Here is a 19,268-nt window from a genome sequence, read left to right as displayed (position 1 = left end):
AAACTGCTTAGGCAAAGATTGTAACTTGCTAAAATAAAGTGTTAGTTACTAGAAAGTGTGTTTTGTTTTGTTTGTAACCAGACCTGCCTCTTTTATTCTTGCTTAGTATCACTTAAATCTCTGTTCTTTGTTCATAAAAAACTTTTTCTTAGTTTTTCTACAAACCGTCTCACTGTTATTATACTGAAGTGAAGTGTGCATCTCCAGCTGGTGTGTGCACTGTCTTTTTGGAGGCAACGAACTTCATAATGTCTGTGATTGTCCAGTGAATGGAACTGGATATTGCAGGGAAATATCTCTGGGGAACTCAGGAACTGGGATTCACAGATTGTTACCTGCAAGGCAAGTTTCAGACTGGCAGAGTCTTGACAAGCGGGCAGGTCAGAGAACTGACACATAGCTTAGAAGCAGCAAAGCTCTCGTTCTTGGCTAAGGCAGAGGGGTACCACAGTGGCTCATAGTTCTGGGCGTCCTAAGCAGGATGTCACACCACCCTTCTCCTCATTTCCCATATTCAGTAACACTTGTCCAACCAGGAAGCACAGCAGTGCCCATATTTCAACAGCAAGTCGCTGACATTGCATCCATCTAGTGGCAACACATGAGAACTGAAAGCAATTGGAACTTCTGCTAGGCCCAGATGCTCAGAGTCTGGAGGGAGATCCAGGAAAGAGCTACCCAACTCTTCCCACTAAGTGCAGCAACGGGGTTCACATGGCAGGAACTGTCTTGGAGCATGCCTGCTCCAAGATGGATTCTGTATCTAAAGTTCCCAAGGAGGGGGAGGGAGCCTGCAGAGTGGTCTAAGAGGGTTGTAACTAGGAGTAATGAAATGAAACTGAGCAAGAGGGAACTTGAGCTGGATGGTAGGAAAATATTTCCCAACTCTAATATCTATTTGCCTGTAGAATAGTGTCCCAAAGGGAAATGGAAACCTAGTGCTAGACATTTAAAAGTGGATTAGAAAAAGCACTCCAGATAGGGCTTCCTTCTGCAGTGTTCTGAGTGCCCTCAACTCCCATTGGCTTAAATACAAGGAGCTCATTGCTTTGCAGGACTGGGCTTCTTGTGAAAGGAACAGTCCCACACTGAACCTAGGCTGACCAGACAGCAAGTGTGAAAAATCGGGACAGGGATGGGGGGGTAATGGGAGCCTATATAAGAAAAAGCCCCAAATATTGCGACTGTCCCTATAAAATCGAGACATCTGGTTGCCCTAACTGAACCAGAGGGGGGTGGGTAGGGGAGATCAGATGGCACCCAAGAGGTATTTTCCTTCTCTGGTTTCTATTATGGAAGTTATGTATTTGTGCCAAGTGCCAGAATGAGCCAACTTCCAAAGCAAGGCCATCACTGGTGACAGGTAAACTCTGATGTGAAGGAATCGGAACTAGTTTCCATCCAACTGCCAAACTGGTTCAACAACTGGAAGAACAACTCTGCGGTCTCCTGAGTAACCAGAAAATAGTTGAAGTATTATAAGTTCTTATAATCACTGAATAGTACAGTTGGAGGGATTTGGAAACCAGTTCCTGCCTCCTACAGCTAGTTCCCACACTACATGTGTCACAAATTGATACTTTTCCGGCTCACTGCCCCCCAGGAGACTCTAGGGCTGATCTAAGAATACCTTGCAGATCATCCCAGGATCTCCAAGCACTTGACAAATCTAAGCCTCCCAACCCTGCCACAGAAGTAGAGGACGATACCCAGAAATCACAGAATTCTGCAGTACACTAAAGCCCAATTCTGAAACAGCAAACGTCAAGTTGTGGCCCAGCAACATGCCACTTAAGTCATCTCGTAAAATTCCACTCAGAAGTGAGTATGAGCGAAACACATTTAAAGTTACCCCAATAAATTAAAAATTAACAAAACAAATTTTTGTTCATTAATTTATTGGGATAATTTTGTGTTAATTTTCAATTTACTGGGGTAGTTTTAAAATGTTGCTCAATTCATCCTCAAGTGCCCTACTATCATGACACGGGCAAGGCTGCATCCTCTCTCAATCCACATACTCCACTGTCAACAGCAGAGACTTTTCAAAACCAGGCCCATCACTCCTGATAGGTGTGTGAGTCTGAGACAAAAGGACCATCACCAAGAGGATCTCCCAAAGGATTGGATGGAAACGTATATATGACAAGCTCCAACCCTGAACTGTAACGAGATAAAAGAACCCTTCGCAAAACCTAGGGACCATCAGACAAAGAAAATGAAAAAGAACTTGGCAGATTCGTTCAGGGATCAGCCTTGACACTTACAGATCCATATCTGTAAGTGTTAGTTTACTTCCATTTTAGTCTTTGGGGGTACTTCCCCCACACTAACAGGTGCAGAGGGATAATAGGATTTTCATCAGTGTACATCTAGGACCTGGAATCCACCCAGGATTAAATTCCTAGCACTTTATGTTAAAAAAACATACCAAATTCATTTTAGCTCTCTAATATTCTCTAAAACTGGATAGGAAAAGGGCTAAGAACCCCAATACACAGCTTTGGCATATATTGCTGGAGGTAGTTAGGGGTGGGTGGGTGGTTGTGTGCATATGTCCTTCTTTCTCTCTCTCAGAAGGAGCCATCTCACACTGGGATGGGGTGCGCCTGCTGGTCAGAGCTGGGAATCGAGTGGCAGTACTCAAGTTCTATTCCTGGCTTTACACTGATGTATGTGTGGCTTATGGCATGTCACCTTGTCTGTGCATATTCATTTAGCCATCTGTAAAATGCAGATAATACTCATTTGGCTCAAGGCTCCGACGCTTAATGTCTGCCAAGTGCTTGGAGATCCTCTGATGAAAGGCATTATAGAAGTACAAACTGTTACTGGTATCTGGCCCCTTACCATGCACAGATCTGTAATGGGAGGCTGTTAGCTGCAAGGTCATAGGCATAGTGGCCCATAAAACTACTGCATCTTCCATTTGTGTTTAAAAAGTCAGCTTGAGTCCAGAAACCTGGAGTGGCAAGTTTGATTCCCAGCCCAGTCAATGGAACAAAACATATTTGCAGGGTCATCATATGAAGAGGTAGAAGTTTATTGGAATATAAACATTCAGATAACATGTAAGATAGAAAAACCCAACAACAACATATACAGACACTTGTTGGAAGCAGACGTCTGAGGTATTTATCCACTGCCTAGGCTATCACATTTTTTTTAAATAGGTAACAAAACTAGTAGCAAGGCTGCTGCTGTTCAGTTAAAATGTCTTCTGGTTTGAATCCATTTGGAGATCATACGCAGCAACCAAAGGACTATGTGACACATTCACATTTGTTCCAGGAGCTGATTGCGAACAGCTCCGCCTGTGCAGTTTGAGGCTTGTTTCTGAGCTGGACTCCATCCTTTCCATCTTCATGTACTACCAGAAAACACTGGTATTGAATGTAAGAGGACAGGAGGTGGCTCTCTGTGTGGACCTGGTTTGGAAACCAGACAGCACGTCTGCACCCACTTCATTCTGAAAACAGAGCGCTAGGCTGCTGCTGCTGGCCCACTGCACCTTTGCCTCCAGATGGCCCCTTTTAGCTGCTTGTTGCGAAACCCTAATTGCTCTGGAGTTTCAAGGTGATTAGACACACTGCAAAACGGAACACTTCACACCAGGAACAGTCCTTCCTGCAATATCAAAACCCCTGAGTGCCATACAATCTTCAATATTCTGAGTTAAATGGATTGGAGCTGAGGAGACACGCCCCCACTCCCAGCCCTCCACCCTGTATCTGCTGCTGGTTTCTATACCTCTGTCCCTAAAACCTGGCAGCTCAGCAGGAATATCTGGATCTAAGCAAAATGTGCATCAAGCCAAGTGCTAGTATCAAGCTCAGGCTAGGGAAAGGGTTAGTATTCACAGTCTGAATGGCTGATCCTTGTAGCCAGCTAATGAGAGAATAGTTTATTGTTGCAGCTTATTTTACTGAGGTATCTGTTACACGTCCCAACTTTATTCTTTCCCTGAATTTGATAAAAAACAATCTGTTAGTTCCTGTCTATTTCCAGACTAGCTGTGTAAAGCTTATAAACATTAATACTCTAGTAGTGTCAAAGCAGTTTATCGGTTCAGTGATTCGAGCAGCTTTCTGTGCAAGAAAACACAATGGTAGCACGTGATACGCAAGCAAAACACCCAATATTAACCTCTGCTCCCCAGGACAAGAGAATAAAGCATAAGGAAAAGTAGGTATTCCCTAGCCCTATCCTTGGGAAATAATCCCCACCCCCACCCCCAAAAAAGAAACAGGACAATTATAAAGATCCCCGACTCTGGAAAAAAATCTCAGAGTTTGAGACAATGAAATGCCCTGGAGGTCTGCAAGATTCACAAATGCATCAGGGCCAAAGTCTGGTCCCCACAAATGCATGGGTGCATACAGCTTCCACTGAAGGCAATAGGAGAGAGGACGCCCCAAGGCAGAACCTGCCTCCGGACAGGTGCATTATAAATAATTTGACTGCCTGTTAAAAAGAAGTCACAGTGTCTACTAATGAGACCAGCTAAGCCATATAATATAAACTAATACACACGGGCAGGGGAGCGTCCTACAGTAGGTACCTCCTGAGGCCTAAAACGCCACCACAGGCTCAGATCCACTCTCACTGGAGCATCAAGTTGGGGAAAAAGCTTGTCCATTGCAGGGTTTTATTGCTGATGAACTCAACCAGCAAGTGATTCTTATTCACCATCAAGCCTGACTGACTGTGAGGGATGGGTGTACTTAGTTTTAAATTGAAATTATTCAAAGCACATTCATTAAATTTGTATATGCAAATCAGACCTGGCCCTTGGGCTTCTAAGTCTCCAGCCTGGCCTTTACTGTTCAGTGTCTGGTCACCTGTTCTATTGTACATGCTCTTTCCATGAGTGGTAATGGATCATATCACAAAGAAGCAGAGAATTCTGGGACTAAGGGGACGTGCCGGTGCCCACAAAGGCACTGCTGCTGCTGCTTCTGGAGGACAGGGCTCCCTGTCTGAAGCTGTGATACGTTACACAGTAGATATAAAAATGGAGCATCATGGTTCTCCTGGAATATTTCACCAGGAGAGAAATTACCATTTCACCAGCCAGTTAGGACACCCTTCCTCTTGGAGCCATCCGCAGTGATTGTTACACTGGGGTTATTTATTGATTAGCCACCTATCATTGGGAAAATACTCTTTTAAACAATTTGTTATAAAGTTACCGCCAGTTTTTTATAATGGGCCTGATCCAAAGTCTACTGAGGTCAGTGGAAAAACTCCCTATTAGTCATAGAATATCAGGGTTGGAAGGGACCTAGTCCAACCCCCTGCTCAAAGCAGGACCAATCCCCAATTTTTGCCCCCGATCCCTAAATGGCGCCCTCAAGGACTGAACTCACAATCCTGGGTTTAACAGGCCAATGCTCCAACCACTGGGCTATCCCTCCCCCTGGAGGGATTAGCTTCAGTGGGCTTTGGCTCAGGCCCAGTGTGCATCCCCCACACTGAGGTTAAATGCTTTTGATGTTAGAAGGTGCTTTGTTCACAGTTCGGAGCTTGCTCCAGCAGCCTGACCCGAGACTGGCTCCCAAAGTGGTACCTTACAATTTCAGTACAGAGAACCTCGGATCAGTTTATAAGCTCTTACTTAAATGTACTTTCGGACGACGGGGAGGCATCTGTGACATTTATGGGCTGGAGAGAGGGGAAAATGTGCAATGGCTTAATTTCCAGCTGTGCAGGCAAGCTGACTTGAGGTAAGTTATCCTAGTATTACAGTCCATCAAACCTCTTAATGCAGTTTGATCTTGCCTCGAGGTGTTGGGTGTTCTAACAATGTCACTAAGCTGTTCGGTTGCCCCTGGGTTGAATTCTCATCTCAAACTAATTTTATACTGGCTTCAATTGAGTTAACTCATAATTTACATCCAGATAAGTAAGAGGAGAATCAGGCCCCTTGCCTTCAGAGGGCTGTAATACCAATCTGATAAGATGGTTCTGTCCCATCTACACAGGCAAGAGCCAATTGAGTGATAACATGGCTAGGTGACTGTTAGGCCATCCTCCAACATTGACTGCTTGCCTGTGTAGAGCAGAGAACCCCTTAGATTCTTTAGACACCGAGAGCAGAACTGGGCTAGTTATGACCATGTAATGCGTGACTGTTGCTAACAGGGACTGTTGCCTTAGAACTATGATTGAAAACCGTCCAATAGATTGCTGAGGGGGATCAGTCTGCAGCAGGACTCTCTGAAAAACCACTGCCCAAAGAAACCGTGCTAGAACCCTGCGAGCAATAACCTTTCACACACATGGTGGGAGCTAGCACGGCTTTGCTCCAAGTACAGACAGATCTGAAAGGGCACTGCACGCTGCGTGTTTCAGTGGGTAACATGACAGCCCAACAGACCATGCTATAACAAACTAATTTCAAGCCAGCTGATCATCTTGCCTGTGAAGAGAGTTACAATGTCGATTAGACTTATGTTACCAAATTGTATTTCAACCCCCTAAATATGGGGATGGTTGCAGAGTTTGGTAACACAGGCCTTTACAACGTAAGTGAAAGCAGAACCTAGAACACATTCCAGTATTTAGGTCCTGTCTGCTCCATGAAAAGCTACCACAATGCACCATTTGGGTACAATACGGTAGCACACAACATGGTTTGGTCTCATCGCATAAACAGGACTCAGGTGTATTTTTATCTGTGTGACCGAATCCTACTGGTAAAATCCAAAGCTGCAGCACAATTCAGGTGTTTGGTCCTGCCCACACTGGAAGAGTGAACTGTACTTTAACACATCAGGAGGCCTAGCAAAATCTATAGTGTAGACAGGATTGTTATCTTCAAAGCTGTTCTACTAAAACTTGCTAAAAATAAGCCCAGTACTAGATCACAGAGTTCTGTAACACACATTGGGACCACTTGAACCCCACTGGGGACACCCCACCGTTCACTCTGAGGGGAAATCCTGAAACTCAAGCCAGCCTGAGAAATAAAACTGCCCTCTTTTCCTTCTCTACCTGCATCTGTCCTCCTCTATTGCCCTGTCCGCATGCCCAGCTCCTGGGTCAATGCTGCTGGAACTGTCTCCAGGCTATGCTAAGGACAGGGAAGCCACCTGCTCCTTCACTCAGCTTTGTTGTCTTTGGTGCTACAATAAAAAATAAAAATTAAAAACAAAGTCAGCAAAACACATATAAAAACAAGCTTTAAGATATGCCAATACTTCCTGAAGAGGTAACACAATAACAAGTCCATATCTGAGGTATTTCATCTGCTCAAAAGAACCTGACTCAGGCCTGCATGATGGAAGAGACATCACCAGGGCGGGGGCGGGAAGGCTCAGATCCACAGACTGTGAGAACGTCACAAGGGCAGGGAAGAACCTGTCCTATGTGCTGCGGGAGGGGAGAGGACAGCACGGGTGCCTGCGTGCGGGGAGTGCAACAGCAAGGAGCTGGGTCAATGGAAGTGAGCCAAGGAACTAACTTGGCTGACAAAGGAGGAATGATGGACTAAAGCAGCCCTTGCTCCCCACATCGGGAATTTACTGGGAATGGGTGGAGATTTTCTTCCCTCTCTCTGCAACCAGAGGCCCATGTCCTCATTCAACTGGGATGCACCCATGTGGAGCTGTCCCAGGTCTGGCTCTTCTGTCCCTTTAGCCCAGGTGAGCCTTGTGAATGATGGCTGTGATTTGGAGTATGCTGCAAGATACCTGGCAAGAGCCCAACTGAAAAAAGTGTGTAGTACATGAATAGACATAAACACACAGCTCAGCAGATTGCCAGCATCACCTCGTATCTCCTTTGGGTGACAGTGGCCCGCAGCTGATGTGTCTGTGTGGGGACAGGATGGAGAGGCTAATGAAACACACAGGAGAGGAAGCGCTGCACGAAATCACCATTTGGTGCAAACCCAGTTCTATCAAGGGCCAAGGGGCTAGAACTAGGAGCAAAGGGATGACATCAAGCAACAGAAAAGTCAGGATGACTATCAAGATAAAGGCTGCAGTGGTGAGTTTATTTAGCCTGTCCAATGCTCCCGCAAGGGAAGCAGTGCAAGGGCCATTGGTGGGGCATTTAAAACTAGGCGGGGCAAAGGCCTGGAAAAAACAGTAGGGTCCAGGTTTGCACTGGCCATGGGAGATGACTAGCTGGACTAAAGACCGTATCCATCTCGGTGTATCAGATACAGAGGTGGGAGAGTCCTCCGTGTGCTGCCAGGACCCTAGAGAGGTAGATGCCAAAGGAGGAAGAAGTCATGCAAGTCTCCTGTGAATCCAGCATTAGTGACCATTTGCCCTTCAGCCTAGTCTAACACACAGGAGACAGCATCAGGAGGCTGAACACAGTGGAGACAGAATGGACGACTAGATGAGACTTGCTCGCTATCAACCTGCACAACTCCTCTGCAAGCGACCGCAAGAGGGAACAAATACAAGGTGAAAAGAGACCAAAGGTGCTCTGGGTGTAGGATTGTCAATACACTATGTTATATTAGGGAAGTCCACGCAGCTGTTGATTAGAGAACAGGAACCCTTCCCTCACCCCAATTACTACCTCCTTGCTCCTTCCTCCTGCCATGATGATGTCTCAGTCATCTGCAAACCCACAGCCCCTAGAGACAATCCCTGATGGAAAAATGCCGCATGCCCCCTTCCCTTCGCCCCAACCCCGCAGCAGGAACACAGTCAAACCTGAAAAAATAATAAAAAAAGCTGGACAAACAGGCAATGCAAACTCGCCAGCACAGAAGGTTTCATCGTCTGGCCATTGACCAACCGCAGAGCAGGTTCCTTGAGATGAGGTAATCTGTGCGACTCCTTCCTGGCTCGCTCTCTGCCTTGAACGGAGAGGGCAAAGCTGCCTGAGGCTAATGAGAGAGACAGCCCGCTCCCCCATCCATCAGAGAGACCAGCTGGTTGAGGGCTCTGCGCTGGGGGTGCCCCTGGACGAGGTTGGGCTAGGAGAGCAGTGGGAGCTGCTGCTGCTACTGCAGGTGCTTTGAGTGCTGGATCCTGCAATTAGATGGACGACGGGCTTCTGGGCAAACAGAACTCCTGCAGGACAGAGACGGATTTGGAATCGGGTTACTAAGACACCAGAACAACATAGTGCTTAAGGAGAAGCAACTGGCTAGCCCACACCGATGTACGTGGCTGGAGAGGAGAAGAGTCTACCAACCCCAGAGATTTTAGAACAGGGCTCAGGGAATTCTACCAGCGAGAGTTAGCCCAATCCAATCACGCAGGTTCAGGAAGCTGCAGCAACAGTGCAACTGGAACGAATACAGCAGAACTTGCTTAGAACAAAGGCTGATAGAGTGACGCTTTGCTTGAAAATCCCCAACAGCTTCGATGCCGTTTTCAATACACTTTCGCTCCGCTAGAACTGAGTTCCACTGAGCTACGCCACTGGGAATGCAGCACTCTGCACCCACCTAGAGAAGTGTTAAATGTGGCCTTCAGAGGGGATCACCACCCAACTGAGCAGGAGTGAGGAATGTAAAGAGAAATTGACACTCCTCAGAAGGGGGTGAAGAGAAGCTAGTCTGGTTAAAGCTGCTTCTCAGCACGAGGAGAGAGAGATTCCAAAAGTTCCCCTTCACTCAGGGCTGGCGGTATCTCCTATAGCAGCAAGGGACGAAAGGCAGCCCTGGTACCACTCTCAGGGTGAAGGTAGGGAGGGATGTCTTGCTAGATAGTTCTTTCTCGCATTACAGTGAAATGCTGCTTGTACAGAAGCTCTGCAATCAAAACTACTTCACTCTATGGGTGTGTCTAACCTGCAATCAGGAGATGCGGTTGCAGCACACGTAGACAGACCTGAACTAGCTTTGATCTAGCTAGCTCGAACAACAATATAGTGAAAGCGTGGCTGCATGGGCAAACCCCACCCACCCAGAACCCTGTGTATGCACTTGAGCAGCCACAGCCTCGGCTGCCATGGCTTCACGGATATCGTTACTCAAGCTCGCTTTGGCCTCGCTAGACCCAATCTAGCTCAGGTATGTCTACACGGGCTGCAATCACATCTCCTGACTGAAGTGCAGATGTACCCTCAGGCAGAGGACCAGTGTACACAGAGATCAAATCCGAAAACTGGGCAAAGTGATCAGAATATCTATAAACAGCACACACAAAGGCGGAATGGCCAAGCAGTAGCATTTAGAAGGATCTTGAATATATTAAAAAAAACATAAGAAGGGGCCATCTTGACAGAGCGGTGCAGAGGACTGTGGAAAAGCAGCTCCTGTGTCAACTCAAGGCTCTCTCAAAGCAACGAAAGTTTTGGGTTTTGTGTTTGGCAAATTTATATCCATTAAAAGTATCCTGCATTCAAACAAGAGCTGCTTTCCCCTGCTGCACCACTGCTCTGGGCAGCTGTTGCTTTCTCACCAGCATAGATTGTGCCGTTAATCTCCACAGACATGTTAATACTCCCAATGCCGCTGGGTGACAAATGCAATGCCGCAGCCGCCGCCGCCGCCGCGGCATCTGGTTTATCTTCTGTTGGGGAAAGGAGAGTTGTGAGTTAGGTTGCGCTGGGTCTCCACTGCACTACCCAGGGACAATCTAGTGCTTAGAGGGTCCTTCTTTCACCTCCCCTCTGCAGTGAAAACTGAACCAAGCCCTCCCTGCCCCCCAGTCCCACAAGGCCGACTCATGAACCGGTGGCCTGCTTTGTGGGGGGAAGGACTCTGAAATTTGGAAGCACATCGCTCCCGCCTGCCGGCCGTGAAGTACACTGGACTGCTTACAATCAGCTTCTATTAAATGACAAGATTTCAAGAAAAGCAGAATGCAGGAAAGTGTTACGTAAGGTTTCCCCGTACAGCTCTGTCAGTACACTCCCTCACGCCCAGAGTAGCGAGTCATAGGGTGCTGAATGGAGAAAAAGGCTTTTGTAAATGTGAAGAGCTGTCTGACGTTTGACAATACTAAACTTGTTTCATTTGTGACCACTGCCAGATCCCAACCCTGGCCCTTCAGAGGTAACTGGTTAGAAACCCACTGATTATTTGATACATAGGTAGCATGTAGCTTTATTCAGCTTCATTCTGAAACCTCCACTGCTCTCTCGGCTCTCGCCTGAGCCTGAATATCTACACTGCAGTTGTACAGCACCGCAGCTCAAGCCTGAGTCAGCTGCCACAGGCCAGCTGCAGGTGTGTGCCTGTGTTTTATTGCAATGTAGACATACCCTCAGTTAGCAATGGCTAGGCTGTAGTACCGCTGCCTGCCAGCTGAGGGAGCAAAATCTTCTGAAATACCAGACTCAGGAGAGGAATAAGAGACAGAAAGAGACATTGGTCACCTTTAGAACAGGTCACACCTTGTCCTCCCTTGATGAACATACCTGGGGACCCCTTTTTAAGCTGCTGCACTAGAAACTAGATACATTACAATTCTGTGATATCTGTGGAAAAAGACATGGGATTGTTCCCCCATCACCCGGCTTTGTGGGACATCCCCTGGCCCTAAAATCCTGCTCAGAGTTTGTGAAGCAGCAGCATCACATCGCAATGACCTCTCACAATGAGGTGCTGGTTTTGTGTTAGTGTGCAAATGCCAAGTAAGGACAGAAGAGCTTTTCCTGTGGAAATGCACAAGGGTGACACCTCAGACTAAAATCTTCTGTGTAAATCTTACACGTTTTTCCAGTTCCCATCTGATGTTGCATTCCTTCTGGGATATCATGGCTGCTGTCTCAGCAAGGACTGCTATTGACATAACTAGTATTTAACCCAAGAGTGGTTCTTAAGATAATAGGAACAATCCCTAGCTTTTCTATAATGTTTTTCGTCAGTAGATTTCAAATCACTTTACAAAGGAGGTCAGTACAATTATTTCCATTTTACAGATGGGGAAACTGAGACAAAGAAAGAAAAAGTGAATTTGCCCAAGGTCATTCTGGCAGAGCCAGAAATAGAAACCATCTCCCTTGAATCCAGTCCAGCGGTCTATCTACTAGGCCACATTGCCTCCATCAGCGTGTTTTTAGGTGTAGAGGCTACAACTGCATCTTAATGCCAGAAGCAGTGCGAGGAGAGATAAGGGAAGGACATTAGCAAGGTGGAGAGGATTTAAGGCATACCACAAAGTTTGCCCTTCCTCTCACACACTATTCCTTTTTAAGGAAGTTTAAGTGTGAAATTTAAGTAGGTCCATAGTCTTAGGGAAGCAAAATCTTGGTCCAACTGAAGCTAGTGACAACGCTTCCATCAGCTTCAGTAGGACCAAGATCTGTCTGACCTCATGCCACATGTATTTCTCTCAACCAGAGCTTCACACTGCAGCACTGCTCCTGTTGAATAAAGTGCAATGGCCAGCAGAACAACCCTTTCCCTTCCCCCACTCAACGTCAACCCTTTGTGGCCTAGTGTCTGCCTCAGAAGGTGCAATTAGATGGAGCTTGAGCTCTTTAATTTAAATGGATCAAAACGTTTGAAGAAGAGAAAACAGCTGTTGGACTGAAATCTTCTGAGACACTGCTAGCTTCACTCTCCATCTAACTGCAGCCCCCAGGGCAGATAGGTGGAAGTGCTGTGCTGTTTAATCAGCTTTGGAAGTCACATTAAAATTACATTGATTCTGACAAGTGACCTTTAAGGATGGAATCTCCACTTACCCAGTACTTTCAGTGGTAGTTTCCCCTGGCCATGAGTGTGGCTTACACTCAAACCTCTAACTCAGCCTGCAGGGGCCTGGAGGCTATGATTTGGGGCAGTCACCTCCCAACAGAATGCCAGGGGCTTTTCCCTGGAGGCTGGGAGCAGGGCAGTGGCATATTAATCTATACTAAGGAGAAGCAGGGTCCTCTCTCCTTGGAAGCAGTTACTGGCAATACCATCGCTAGCCCCAACCTTATCTGAGATGTCACGTGACCCTTTAAAAAAGCCCAGACTCAGCTCTGGATAATAAGTAGGGCCCTCAAGCAACAAATGCAGATCCCCATCCAGCTTACTCCCCACCTATGACCTGGGCTTCCTACACACTGTATACCCATGACATCCTAGCTGCCTTCTGAAATCTGTATATGAAAAGCTGCCGCCTTTAGTGACAGGGAAGCTAAGAGGTGGTGCCACACCTTAGTCTCCAAGACAGGCGCAGCAAAGGGAAGTTTGGGAATTCATGCCCTGCGGCAGCACATTGGCACTAGAATCAGAACAGACCAGGGTAAGGTACTCTGGCTGATGGGCTGGGTGGGCGCACCCAAAAGAGTGGGATAGGTTGCATAAGTGCAAGGGTGCCACCGCCTAAAGTCCTGCACTGAGGTGAAGCCCACATACCCAGGGTTTAAAGAAAGACTTCCTCTCTTTGGGGGTGCTCACTCCAGCACACAAATCCCCCCTCATTTAGCATGGGAGCCTCCTCACCCCTGCCATTGATTTTGATCTTCATGGGGATCTGCCGTGCCACACTGAACAGGTTGCGCTGAAGTGCCTGCTGGACAAGCCGCTGCTCCTCCTCTGTCATCCGTGAGAGTTTCTTCTCCGGCGGCTCTCCAGCCTCCAGCCTCTCCCGCAGCTGTTCCAAAGTGGCCGTCCTTGCTGCTACAGTTGCCTGCTGGTTAGCCAAGGTCACTGGCATGGCAATGCGATTTGGCATGGACACAGTCAGAGGGATGCCATCGCCTAGAAAAGCAATCAGTCACTCAAGCTCCGCACAGAGTTTCCCAGTGCAAGCATTTAGCTTTTGAAGCCCAGTGTGGAAGGGGGACAATGGGACAACAATGCTGCTCTGACAAACCAAACACTACTAGTCCATTTCATGGCAGCCTGTGGCCTGTTCCCACTGTACGGGACTGTTTCTACCAACATCAGCTCACGCTTCCAGGGCACAGAAATCCCGCCATCATTCCCAAATGGAACTGCTACTCCTCAAACAGAATTACCTTCCTTGCTCTCTTTGCTGGAGTAATCTTAACTCCATTTTGGTGTAGTCTGCCTGGCCTAGATCCTCAAAGGTATTTAGGCTCCTAATAGCCACTGAAACCAATGAACATCAGGAGCCTGAATCCTTTGAGGATCTGGGCTTCTGAAACTCCTTCGGAGACTTGCACTAAAGTGAGCAGATGAGACACCCCCTGCCCTTTCTTTTTTCCTCTGAAATTTACCAGAATATTTCCAATCCGCCCCCAAGATGGGGTGGCTGCTTATTTTCACAACCTCTAATAGCATCACTCACACTTCCTAACAGGATTTAGCACTTCCATCACAGTTTTGACCTTCACACAACTAACAAAGATTAGCTAATTAATCTCCACCACATTGCTGGGAATTACCCACCATTTTACAGATGGGGAACTAGGGATGCACACAGGTTAAGTGACTTGCCTAAGGCAGCAGAGGAAGTCAGACCTGGAGCTGGGTCTAGAGTCCCAGTAACTCCTGGTTGATCCCAGTCCTGTCCTCATTCCTCTATCCTTCCCTCTCTCATCCTGCTCTGCAGTCCTGGGTGATTAGTCAGTATCAATGACAATGCTGCCGCTACTGACCCAGCGCATACGTAAACTGGTTAACCTGGAGCTTGATGGCTCTGTATCCCTGAGCCATCCAAGTCCTCTCACTGTCCCCAAACTTTCTTTTACCCAAGTTTGGCCAGACACTGAAATTGAATTTCACCCACTGCCTACTCCCCCCCCAGACATTCTCTGTCCTGCACAGAGGTCAATAGCAGACCTTTCCTGAGAGCTGCCGCTGGAGAGAGACGGGAGTTGCTGGTTCCACTGCCTGGGGTCAGGCCGATGATCGGGAAGCGGATCTTTGGAGGAGACAGGAGGGAAGGAGGCCCTGTGGTGGTGGGTGAATAACTGAACAAGGAGGAGCTGTAGCTGGGCCGTCTGCCTTCCCGCCTGTTGCCATCGATCGCAGCCTGCAGCTCAGCAGGAGAGCTAAGGGACTTCTTCTCACATTCGTAGGCATATAAGTACTTCATATACCTGAGAGAAACACATGGAGAGGGGAGATCAAAGCAAGTGTACTCAGCAGCACCTGAAAAAAGTAGATTATGGGAATTCTCATGGTACTAAGCATTGCTCAGGAGTGCTTGCAGGACTGGGCCCTTTGAAGGCCTAACTCTGCCAACCACTATTCATTTTTGCTTTGTGGTCTTATGCTTAGTCTGCCACCAGCTGTGTAGTTTGGGTGTCAGGTGTCGTTTTCAAACAGATGACTTTCATGGACTCATAGTCCAGCCTTTGCAGAGGACAGCACCCTACTACATGATGCTACATGTGTAACTCTAAGGAAGTTGAAAGAAAGTGTGTGACATAATATTGTCTTTAAGAAATTTTGCATGGTCATACAATTAAAGATCATTATTTGAATGCTTATGCACAAAGGGAAGAGTTAAGGGATCAATTCTAACTTTCAAATTGCTTGACTCGAGTGATAAGCTGTACAACCATAATCATCTCTTGGTTTTGCCCCCCTCTCCTGGAATTTCTTTGGTGGGTTTTAGGGGTTTGTTCTAAGTAAATTACATAGAAAAGAAAAATAAAATAGAGCAGGCACCTCACTCTCTGAGACAGCAAAGCTCTTCTGATTGGAAGAAAATTGACATAAGCAACGTGAATTCCCTTATCTGAACTTATGTGACTAGATTACTGGTGCTCCCTTGGCCCAAGCAACTGAGGAGGGAGATGCTTTCCTGAATGGCCGTAGGGAGGGTCACTGGAGAAATTCTCCTTTCTCTGAGCCCAAAGAATTGCCAAGCTCCCAAGGTGCATCAGAGGAGGGCTCCCACCTAGGCAACTGATCTAGTGCACATTAGGGGTCCCTAGCCCTTTTGCGCCTTCAAGGTTCAGAAGGATAGGGGCCAAAGCTCCCATGCAGCCCTTGCCAGAAGCCAATTTATTTAGTCACAGACCTAGTTATAGATTTAAGGGATGATTTGATTACAGTCTCTAAATATCTACATGGGGAACAAATATTTATCAGCAGGCTCTTCAGTCTAGCAGAACACAATCTAATGGCTGGGAGATGAAGCTGAACAAATTCAGGATAGAAATAAGGTGTTCTTTTTTAGCAATGAGAGTCATTAACCACTGGAACAACTTACCAAAGGCTGTGGTGGATTCTCCATCACTGACAATTTTTAAATCATGACCTAAAACCTCAGCTCTAGGAATTATTTGGGGCAGTTCTCTGGCCTGTGTTATACAGGGGGTTAGACCAGATGATTACAGTGATCCCTTCTGGCCTTGGAATCTATGAATCTACACCTTCAGTATATTTTTCACTATGTTCCTAAATTAGTTGCACAGGGTCCAGCAGCACCTTCTTTCTCTGTGTGCTTTAAGAACATGGTGAAAAATCCCATATTAACTGTACTAGGCATGCGATTTTTAAACCTGGGCACAACTAAATTTGACTGAACACTCACAAGTACTTATCCTCACTGAGAGCTGTTTCCATGCCACATTTCAACTTTCTATACCCAGCTGTTTTGACTGTTTGAAAAAACATAATAAAACTCCCAAACTCTTCTTGTATTCAAAAGAGGCCGAACATGGTTTGTCCAAGCTTTTAAAAAAAAAAAAATCACTTTGGGAAGAGGCCACGCCTGGAAAAGTGTAGTGAAAAGGCACGTTCCAAGAACTGCCAAGCTATGGAGAAGCAGTTTAGAATGAAAAGACTTTACTACTCTCCTGCTCCAGTGATAAGACCAGCACACAGCTCTTATCCAGCACTTTTCATGAGTAGATCTCAAAGCACACTCCAAAGGAGGCCAGTATCATCATTTTCATTTTACAGATGGGAAATTGTTTTTTACCCTTCTATAGAGCCTTTTCCAAGGCTCTCAAAGCACTTTAGGAACATCAGTGAAATATGTGAGTATCTCCATTTTACAGAATGAGAAACTGAGGGATGGAGAGGTCACATAATGAATTCGGGACAGAGCTGGGAATCCCCGAGTCCTGATTCCCAGTGCCCTGCTCAAGTCACTGAACCACACTGCCTCTTAGCCTGAACAAAAATGTTAGGAGCCACCTTTGCCTGCCTCCATGTTGCCAGTTCTATTCCTCTCTCCCTAGGTTTAGTGCTATCCTATCTAATCTATATTAAGTATTTATGGGGCTGGGAGCAATTACCACAGTATCTAGGTGCTAAAACACAAGTTGGAAACTCAGAAGACTATTTGATTATTATTATTTATAATGTTTACTACACTAGTATCTTAGGCCAACCATAAATGGGCCCTCATCATGCTAGGCACTGCACAAACATAAAGCAGCAGATGCTCCGTGCCCCAAAGCTTACAATCTACCAGACCAGACACAGGGTGGGGGAAGGGGTAACCATGTGATTGCAACAAATGGCATGGTCGTTCCATGATTATTACTTTTGGAGGGGTGGAGGCTGATTTAGTTTGGAGGGGATCAGCTAAAGAGAAAGACAATTGAAGAGAGAGGGATCACTGAAGAGAAAGGAGGTGAGGGGGCAGAGCAGGGGGAAAGAAGGTAAGAGGCGTTGGTGTGGCGCGAAGCTGAGGTGAAGAGACTGTGGGGAACAAGGTGGAGGAAGGTCGAAACAAACAGCCAATCAGGTCCATTCTTGCCATAGAAGGGGACAATTTGCTTATTTCTTTCCCCTCATCCCCCCTCTTCCTTTCTCCTCTCTACTTTTCCCCCTCCCCACTTCCTACTGTTGCATGCAGGAGGGCTCTATACTTACTGGGTCCGAAGTGTAAACGCTGCACTGGTGATGGAGGTGGGCAGGTTAAGGCCTTTAGTGATCTCCCGCCATATCTTCTTGTTTATGATTTCCACCAGCCCCCCTTTCTCAGTCACCAGTTTGTAGAGCATATAGAGATCCAGGATCTGCTTCGCCATGATGGGGATCCGATTGATGGGAGTTCCTGCAATATCACAACAGGACGGCAGGGAGGGGATCATGGAGACAGAAAATGAGGACAAGAAACAGTCAGGCAGGTTGGAGCTATTGATCTTCCCGCTAATGAGAAATGAAGGCAATCTTGTTTGTAACCTGACCAGAATGCGCTCTGTAGGCAAGAAAATGAGAGCGACTTAGCTACACACCAAGTCCTGTTCATGGAAAATCCTTTCCTGCAGGCAAAAGCAATTACGAGACAAATCAAAACATGCAGCTAGGCAGCAACTTGTGGAATAGGCAAACTCAGGGGAGGGGAAGTAGAGGGCTTTTCAAGTCAGGACCGGAGATGTGAAAGACAGCAGAGGAGCAGCACAGAGGTTTGCTCTATGTGAGCTTCCCAGTGCACTACTAGACACAACAATTTGTTTCATTCATGCTCATGAGGGAGCTGAAGAACCCACAAAACAGCTCCTGGCAAAGAACAAGACCTGCTTATGCATCAGGATTCTCTGAGTGGTTGTCAGAATATTCTCTTCCTCTTTTATATTTTCTGTACTTAATATGAGAGAGCAGATGTGGAAGGGAATGATGATATTTTGGCTAAGATCTACTCTCCCCCTAGCCACACTCCCCTTTTGCAGTTTCTTCTGCTCACGCTCTTAGTACAGTACTTTTGGTCTTACTCCTGTTTCCCCTCCCTTGAGTGATCCTAACCCCCTTCTCCCATTTTAAGCTCTTCTCTCTTATTCCTTATTTGGTGCTGACACTCTCCCTGGCAGAGGGAAGCCAGATTACAGCTGCCTCCAGAGTCCATCAGAACTGTTCCTGCATAAGCCAGAGAGGGTGAGTGGATGATCCCCCCACTCTAATGCTGTCGCTGCACTGCTTCCAGCCTCCCCACCACCACCACCACAAGCATGGGGAAGCTGAATTCTGATACTCTGTATTACTATGTCACCGCTGCCCCCTCTCTTTTTGGGGGGAGAGGGGTAATTAGGGAGCGAGAGGAGTTTGGACGCTTACTCCAGCACTCTGTCTCCTTCACCTCCAACCACAATTTGGCTATTTTATGCATTAGGAGCACATTTGCAAATGGTAAGTCCCCCGACTCCCTCCCGCAGCTTGTGTTTAAAGGGACGTTGTTGCCCAGTTGATTTAGAGTCAACATCTAGGCGTTCTAAAATTAGGTTTAACAGAAATTGAAGATCAACTGAAATCTGATTTCTTTTAAAAAATTCAGTTTAAGTGGGTTTTCTGGAAAACGTTGCAGACCTTCCCTTGCTGCATTTGCAATCCGAATACACTAGCAAGAAACTAGTGCCTGAGAGCCAGAAAGTGAAACTAACTAATCCATTTTCATTGTCCAAACTGAGTAAACAATCAGCATACAGAGTGAAATGTACATTAGATTTCAGACTCTAGGCTTCCTTTTGCAGCGTGCTGTGGGACA

General features: G+C 46.7%; 1 protein-coding gene and 1 long non-coding RNA gene across 5 annotated transcripts in view; one reads left to right on the top strand and one right to left on the bottom strand.

Moving 5' to 3' along the window:
- Positions 1-3,022: 3,022 nt before the first annotated feature.
- The window catches only part of ARID3B (AT-rich interaction domain 3B), a 47,850-nt gene continuing 31,604 nt past the window's right edge, over positions 3,023-19,268 (bottom strand). Inside the window, exons 5-10 of the mRNA XM_073363265.2 lie at positions 17,660-17,843; positions 14,663-14,922; positions 13,358-13,615; positions 10,377-10,487; positions 8,724-9,038; positions 3,023-7,127 (exon numbers count right to left, since the gene is read on the bottom strand). Of these exons, the coding sequence (XP_073219366.2) occupies positions 8,884-9,038; positions 10,377-10,487; positions 13,358-13,615; positions 14,663-14,922; positions 17,660-17,843 (968 nt within the window). The 3' untranslated portion in view covers positions 3,023-7,127; positions 8,724-8,883. The remainder of the gene's footprint in view (positions 7,128-8,723; positions 9,039-10,376; positions 10,488-13,357; positions 13,616-14,662; positions 14,923-17,659; positions 17,844-19,268) is intronic.
- Positions 17,272-19,268, top strand: part of LOC140918557 (uncharacterized) — a 31,305-nt gene continuing 29,308 nt past the window's right edge. For 3 of the 4 annotated variants that reach the window (XR_012161231.2, XR_012161232.2, XR_012161229.2), the window contains exons 1-2: positions 17,272-17,417; positions 18,598-18,661. This is a non-coding gene — a long non-coding RNA (uncharacterized LOC140918557). Of the gene's footprint in view, positions 17,446-18,597; positions 18,662-19,268 lie in introns of all 4 variants that reach the window. The other variant, XR_012161230.2, reaches the window with a different exon arrangement.

Source organism: Lepidochelys kempii, chromosome 10, assembly GCF_965140285.1.
Source record: "Lepidochelys kempii isolate rLepKem1 chromosome 10, rLepKem1.hap1, whole genome shotgun sequence".
Taxonomy (NCBI): domain Eukaryota; kingdom Metazoa; phylum Chordata; order Testudines; family Cheloniidae; genus Lepidochelys; species Lepidochelys kempii.
This window is presented reverse-complemented; position numbering and strand designations above follow the sequence as displayed.